The 7,758-nt window shown below is 38.7% G+C and overlaps 1 protein-coding gene across 6 annotated transcripts in view; it reads right to left on the bottom strand.

The window, feature by feature from the left end:
* MPHOSPH9 (M-phase phosphoprotein 9) overlaps nt 1-7,721 on the bottom strand; it is a 61,430-nt gene extending 53,709 nt beyond the window's left edge. The window contains exons 1-3 of one of the 6 annotated variants that reach the window (XM_004384983.3): nt 7,425-7,466; nt 4,956-5,221; nt 2,675-2,828 (exon numbers count right to left, since the gene is read on the bottom strand). In XM_004384983.3, coding sequence (XP_004385040.2) covers nt 2,675-2,828; nt 4,956-5,065 — 264 coding nt within the window. In that variant the 5' untranslated portion in view covers nt 5,066-5,221; nt 7,425-7,466. The other 5 variants (XM_023739226.1, XM_023739225.1, XM_023739223.1 and 2 more) reach the window with 5 other exon arrangements.
* Nucleotides 7,722-7,758: the final 37 nt, after the last annotated feature.

Genomic DNA, 7,758 nt, shown 5'->3' on the forward strand with positions numbered 1-7,758 from the left:
GAAGACCAGACGAGTTGTGGGATGACATCAAGGACATCATACATGAAGAAAGCAAGAGGTCATTAAAAAGACAGGAAAGAAAGAAAAGACCAAAACGGATGTCAGAAGAGACTCTGAAACTTGCTCTTGAACGTAGAGTAGCTAAAGCAAGTGGAAGAAATGATGAAGTAAAAAAACTGAAGAGATTTCAAAGGGTGGCTCGAGAATACAAACTAAAGTATTATAATGAAATGTGCAAAGACTTGGAGTTAGAAAACCAAAAGGAAAGAACATGCTTAGCATTTCTGAACCTTAAAGAACTGAAGAAAAAATTCAGGCCTCAAGTTGCAATTCTGAAGGACTCTATGGGCAAAATATTGAACGATGCTGGAAGAATCAAAAGAAGATAGATGGAAGGAATACAGAGTCACTGTACCAAAAAGAATTGGTCGACGTTCAACCATTTCAAGTGGTAGCATATGCTCAAGAACTGAAGTCTAAGCTGCACTGAAGGCATGGGTGAAAAACAAGGCTCCAGGAATTGACAGAATACCAACTGAGATGTTTCAACAAACCGATGCAGCATTTGAGGTGCTCACTCGTCTATGCCAAGAAATTTGGAAGACAGTTACTTGGCCAAATGACTGGAAGAGATCCATATTTATGCCTACTCCAAAGAAAGGTGAGCCAACAGAATGCGGAAATTCTTGAACAATATCATTAATGTACACTAAAAAAAAAAAAAAAAACACCAAACCCACTGCCATCAAGTCGATTCCAACTCAGAGCAACCCTTCAGGACAGAGTAGAACTGCCCCATAGGCTTTCCAAGAAGCATCTGGTAGATTCGAACTGCTGAGCTTTTGGTTAGCAGCTGAGCTCTTAACCACTACACCATCAGGGCTCCTAATGTACAGTACACCCTCAAAATTCGTAGAAATCAGAACAAACGTAACGATTCCAAAAGGGAGGCGAAAACATGAAATTTAGGTAAAAAAGTCAGAAACAGACCCCCATGATCCTTAAAACACAGCCACCCCCCTCCCCAATTCTTTCTAAAACACTACACTAAAATGTCAGAGGATGTTTTTGTTTGTTTTCATATGCTATAAAAACATGCTAAATAAATTCAAGAAATTTTACTGAACTGGCCAGAAGTATGTTTCATACAAAGGATCCCTGGTGGTACAGTGGTTAAGTATTTGGCTGCTAACTGAAAGGCTGGTGGTTTCTCCTGCGAAGAAAGATGTGGCTGTCTGCTTCTACAAAGATTACAGCCTAGGAAACCCTACGTGGCCGTTCTACTCTGTTACATACGGTCGCTATGAGTCAGAATTGACTCGACAGCAATGTTTTTTTTTTTTTTAATGTTTCATATTCTGTCAAAGTAAGAAATATCTTAAGCAGCTCTTCACTGAATAATCAATTACATGTCCAGATTATAAAAATTAAATAGTTATTAATAAATATAATGATCCGTCACATCACAGGTAAAGAAAAATGGACAAATGAACAAACCAGGGTCAAATGTGACAAGGTGTAAGAATCTGGTGTGTATTCTGGTTTATGATAGTCTGTATCTTAAATTCACAAATGTATTCTGATTTTAAGATGCTGATTTCAAGGTATGAAAAGTAACCATGTCCAGTTAAACACTAATTTGCCAGAAGTTAGGCTACACTGTGGCAATGTCTCATTTTTTTTTTAAAAGCATGTTAATTCATGTATTATAGCCAGGGAATAGGCATATTGGGGGAAAATGTAATGAAACATTCCATTTTTAACTGCATCATTTCAAAATAGTTTCATATTAGATATACTGATTATGTGGAAAAAAACATAAAAACTTAAAACTCCTTATTTTTTTAAGTTTGCAATAATATTCAGTCATTTTTATAACCTCAATAATGTGGGTAATAAATATAAGTAATTACACTCAGGGGTGCTACTGAATTTTTAAACAGGTAATCTTTGAATCCATTTATTCATTATTCTGGGAAAAAACACACAAATTACGGTTTTAAAAGTATGATTAACATTTAAAACCAAATCTACTGCTCTCTAAATAAGGAGTTTAATAATGTTTAATACATTTCAATAATGCATTATCAAATCTGCCTTGGGAAAGTCTATTTTGGGCATTCTTCTATGAAGTAAAATTTATCTATAAATAGCCTTTACCGTTAAATTTTTTATATCCGAATGTAACCTACGGACTGCAGAATTGCTGACCTAAAAAAATCAATAGACACAATGTGTCACAGCTAAATGGGTAAGGTACTGATATAAGGTACTAGAAGCCTTAATATATAATTAAAGCATTCAAAATATTTCATTGGGGATACTGGTGTTTCAAAACGGTCACAATTCCATAGTAGTTACTTAAAACATTAAAATTAGTAGTAATTTTAATAATTTTGGGATTCCTAGTTCTCTGAACAAAGACAACATTTACTTCACATTTAATATACAAATTAGTATGTCCAACCACTAATAATGTTAAAACATACTTTAAACCATCTTTTTTATATTCATTCAATATGGCTCCCCAATTAATATATTTGACCACCTTACTTTAACAATAAATTAAGTATAATGCTCTTTAGAATATAAATTTCTAATAATTTAGAATTTAGTAGAGGTACTTTTAAATATAATTATTTTACAATTCCAAACATAAAACAAAACTAGATACCTCACAGGTTTTCCAAAGTTCCGGATCAGTCTTTCCACTGTTTTGCAGCTCTTGCATTAAAGAGGTTAGGACTTCAACTGTACCTTGAATTACAGATGGTCTGGTCTTCCCTGAGAAAGAGGATACCCCATTTGTACTAAGGTGGGGACTACTTCTGTTGAAACATAAATAATTCAAATGGTTTTCTTCATTCAACCAAAGTGTTGAATAATTCAGCAGTTCAAGATTTAGCAGAGCAGTACAAAACCACTGATATATAATCCCACCTAATGGCACCTCATTTGTTGAAAATCTCATCACAAGTTTGTCCACAAGAGAGAAACAGCAGTAAAAAGACAGATAGCACTTTTTTTTTTTTAAAGAACAAAACAGGGAGAACTTCCCCAAAAGTGAGAGAGCACAGTAAAGTACCAACAGAAAATGAAAAAATTTCTGCTACAAGTGTAAGAAAAATTTCCAGCTTCTAAGTTCTAAATTATTCCAGAGGATTCTTTCACTTTAAGAACAGCCCTTTATTATAGGAGGGATTCTTTTTCTACTGCACAGAATGTTAACTGAATCCTCCTAACTTGGCGTGATAAGCTGAGCGTATCTCTGCACCATCTCTGAATAAATGTTGTGCCAAGCGAATTAGCAACAAAGATTCAGGAATTGTTTAGTCTATTTAAAGTGTAAAATAGCACTGATTCTTCCCACAAGGGTTACTTCTCCAAACTTGAGATGAGTTTGTTTCCAGTTCATTTTAGAAAAACACAGAGGATAAGTAAGGGCATTAAGACTTGTTTAAATTCTAATCACCGAAAGGTCATTTTCATTTATTTATTGATTCTCTGCTTTGTTTAACAAAGAATCTTTAAAAAAAATAAAATAAAAGAGAACACTAAAGAAAACCACAGTAAAATAATAAAGAATTAGGAGCAGATAAAATACTAATAAAATTCAGGGGGAAGAAGAATATGACATATAGTCCATAAGGGGTTTACGAAGTTGTAATAATGAGTTTTAATTTAGCTGACTTAATTCCAGTCACAATGGAAAAAAAGACAAGTTCAATTACATAATTCTCGTGAGAAAGGCACCTTTAGGTTCTTCCAGGCAAATCGAACACTATGTTCTAAAAGGAATTTCTTCTAGAAGTGAGATTCAAGGGGCCACCAAGTGATAACAGCAGACAAAATGCATGGCCAACTTTCAGCAAATGCATATACAGTAAAACTTGCAAAAGTCGGAACCCATGTAAGCCAGATACCTGCCAGAGAAGGAAAACGCAAATATTTTCCACCAACAGAGAGCAATAGGAAAGTGCTAAGACTGCACCCTGTCAAAGGCAGAAAACCTTAGAGACCTGGAAAAACAAAGCAGTCTGCCGAGTTCCGGCTCTCAAAGGTTTCACTGTAGATGAGTGGGGCTGGCATAGCTTGTGAACCATTTTCCACCCTTTTCTTCCCTTTCATGCTACTTTAATTTATGCTTTCTTGTCTGATGTATTTTTGCAAGCTATCTTAAATTCTTCCTGAGGAGGGTAGAGAACGAACAAAATTTTTAAGTGATTAATTAACTGATTCATAATATACAATTTCTTCAAGGCCTATTGTGTACAAAGGTATCTGCCCCTTTACCAGCAGGCCCCAGACTGCTGTTTTTGCTTTCTTGTACTTGCTTTTTAAAGTTGATCTCCCCTCAAATGGTCCCTACCTCTTTGCTGCTTCTTAGCTACTCATAAATTTAGAAACCAAACTATTGAGCTTTTGAGACTACATACAAAATGAGAGTTAACAGGGTCTCATTAAAAAGAAACCACGGGTAGCTTAAAAATAAAATGCATTGTTTGATAACATCTGCTTTGTCGACTCAGAATCTGTTTTTTGCTTACTTCCTAGTATTCAACTTTAATTGCTATTTTCCAGATTGCTGAGGTATTTCTATAACACATTATTGTACTATTAATTTAAAAATGTAGAAATAACATTAAGGCAACTAAATTTCAATGATACGCTTGTAATTTTACCAAAAAAAAAGAAGTTTAAATAAACTACAACTAGCAAAACAAATATTTTCCACAATGTTTCCTCTGTAAAAATACATCTCTCTGGGAGAAATCAAAAACACGGAGGGGCAAAAACTATTCTTAACTTAAATAACTGTCCCTGAACAGTTCCTGATAATAATTTTTTTTAATGCAAATCAGTAACTATGACACTATTTGGATGAATTGGTAAACTATGCCAATAAAGTTCTTCTGATTTGTTGTTACATTAAATAATATCTATCTCATTCTTACCTATTAGTATTTAAGTTCAGACCCAGAAAATGGGGAGAATTTTGTACATCAGATTCTACAGAAGATGGAGAAGTCTTTTGTAAAGTTTTCACCAAGTCAAAATCTTCCATAGTGTAAAGAAATTGTTATACTTTCTTATTTGAAAATACAGGTTCTCGCACTGTTTGAAGGAACTGAATCCGAGTCATCTTCAGATGCTTCATTGTCTACCGGCATTTTCAGCGGCTAACATTCAGAATCATGAAAACCTATGCTTCCAAGAGAGTCTGAAAAATGAATGAGGAAAAGTACTATAAAAACCCACTAAACCGAGCAACTGTCTTTTCACGACTTTGGAGATTCTGACTTCTTTCATACAAATCCACATTAAGGATAGCAACATTACTTATAATAGCCAAAATGTAAAAACAACTCAAATATCCATCAACTGATGAATGGATAAACAAATGTGGTATATTCATCCGAAGGAATATTATTCAGTCATGAAAAGGAACAAGGTACTGATACACGCTACAACGTGCATGAAGCCTGAAAACATGATGCTAGGTGAAAAGAAGCCAGCCTAAAAGACTACATATTGCATAATTCCATCTACATCAAGATTCCAGAATAGGCAAATGTACATGAAGGCAGAAAATAGATTACTGGTAGTGGTTACCAGGAACTGCGGGGAAAGGAGAATGGGGAGTGACTGCTAATGGATACAGGGTTTCCTTTTAGGTGGATGAAAAGGGAACTAGATAGACAGTGGCAATAACCACACAACCTTGCAAATATACTAAAAGCTACTGAATTGCATACTTTTAAAGGGTGAATATTATGATATGTGAATTATATATTAAGGATGATCTGCAAAAATAGCATTATCCTTTTCAGATAATATGTCAGAATTTTACGTACTTAATAATCAAAGTTCTAGGCAAAATCCTTCTACGTAACAATTGGAATATTTACATGCCTTGTTGTTTAGTAAGTTCCTGCAAACATCCATGCTTGATGATTTATACAGTGGACAGATGAATGAGAACTACACAGTATTTAATGTGGTATTAAAAACAAGTGAATTAAACTGTTAACAATGGTTGCCTCCCCCTTGGCAGGGGTGGAACACATACTGCACTACATATGTGTGTGTGTATCTTTTCGTTCTCTATGCGTGTATTACTTAAAAAATAAACTATTTGCCAGATCAGCTCAGATTTTACTGAAGGTGGGTGTGCAAAGGCAAACTGGCTGTATCAAGTCAAACCCTCTGCCTCCTTAATTTCATGTATTTAAAAAAGAGCCAGGAAGCAGGAGAAAAAGAACAAAGAAAAAGCATACGTATACTGCTTACAAAATGAAAACTTTTGAGAGTGCAATAGAGGAGAATGGTCTACTCTTCTGGGTCCTCCAGGTTCCCACTTTTCTGGGGCCCATTTTCACAAAGCACGAGGTTAATTAAAAGCGTTGGGCCATAAAGGACCCACTTCCTTCAGGGAAACCAGATCTAACTCAATGGATTGCTCCCCAGTGGCTCAGCCCATCACCAACAACAAATGGGGTATTGAAAAGTCAGGGGCTGCACCTTCCAGCCGGCAACAAAAATATCTGGATTCCAATCACCTTACTTTTACACCAGGAAAACACCAGCTCTCCAGGGAGGTGGGTCTGCAGACCCATCTACTATCTCCCCGCTGAGGTAATCCGGATACGGATGATTCAAATGGACAACCGCTCGAAATTCAATGATGCTTCTCCTGCCCGAGGAGGGTAAAATTGGGGGGGCGGGGGAGGGAACTCACGTTCAATGCAAAAAAAACACCTTTGTGCAGATGAATGCAGGAACAGAGACGTTTTTGTATTTCCAAGGGACAAAGTCTGACGTTTTGGGGCCCCGCCCCCCCGCCCCTAGCAAAAAATGAAGTTGTTAAAAGGGAACGACAGATCGGGGTCCGCCAATAAAATAAAAGTTAACTAGGGGTTTTGCTTTGCTGGGAGCCCGAGGGAGAAAGGGGGGATGATTTCAGAGGTCCTGAGGCCGGACCCCGACGTTCTGGCGCTCACAACCGGACCTCAGGGGCTATGCGACCCAAGCGGGAAGGCGACGGCGAACCTACGCAGTCGCCTAAGCTATAGACAGCAGGGAGGACGAAAGGAAACCCCTAACTCAAACACACCCTGATTCTAAAAGTGAGCGATGGAATCTCATCCAAAAAAAGAATCCCGCAAGCTCCCGCCTCTCGGAAAGAAGCGCTCTGCCATTGGTCGGCGCGGGTGTCACTCAAGGACACCGAGTCTAGAAAGGCGCCCGGCAGCCGTCAAAGCCCCCACACGCCAGCGGGCTCCCGTGGGTTGAGGTGGTGGGTTCGCCGTCTCCCCTCACCCTATCCAAGTCTCATATTCAGGGGTCCGCCAAGACAGCGTCTTCTAAGTCTCGTGCCCTCTCCCCCGCCACCAGCAGCCCCACGCAGGCTGGCGGCCGCTTACCTGGCCGCCGCTCCCACTGCCGACATCAGGGTCGGGCGACCGGCCTCTCGCGACCGTTAAACTCAGGGGAACGTGCGCGCGCCCGGCGTCTTGCCTGCGATTGGCTGCTGGGAAGAGGGTGGAGACAGCTGGACCGCGGAGCGAACCACGACCCCACTTTCCCTCGCCGCAGTCCGACGCCTGTGACTTGGAGGGGGTGGGGCTGCTGTCAATTTCTCGCTTCTGATTGGCTCTCTGGGACCCGCCTGCTGTCACGCGGAAAGCAGCATCAGCTTCCCGCATGCGCAGTTTGTAAAAATGAGGCTACGGTAAGTGAGGGAAGCCGCGGAAAGAG

This window comes from Trichechus manatus, unplaced genomic scaffold (genome assembly GCF_000243295.1).
Source record: "Trichechus manatus latirostris isolate Lorelei unplaced genomic scaffold, TriManLat1.0 scaffold00131, whole genome shotgun sequence".
Taxonomy (NCBI): Eukaryota; Metazoa; Chordata; class Mammalia; order Sirenia; family Trichechidae; genus Trichechus; species Trichechus manatus.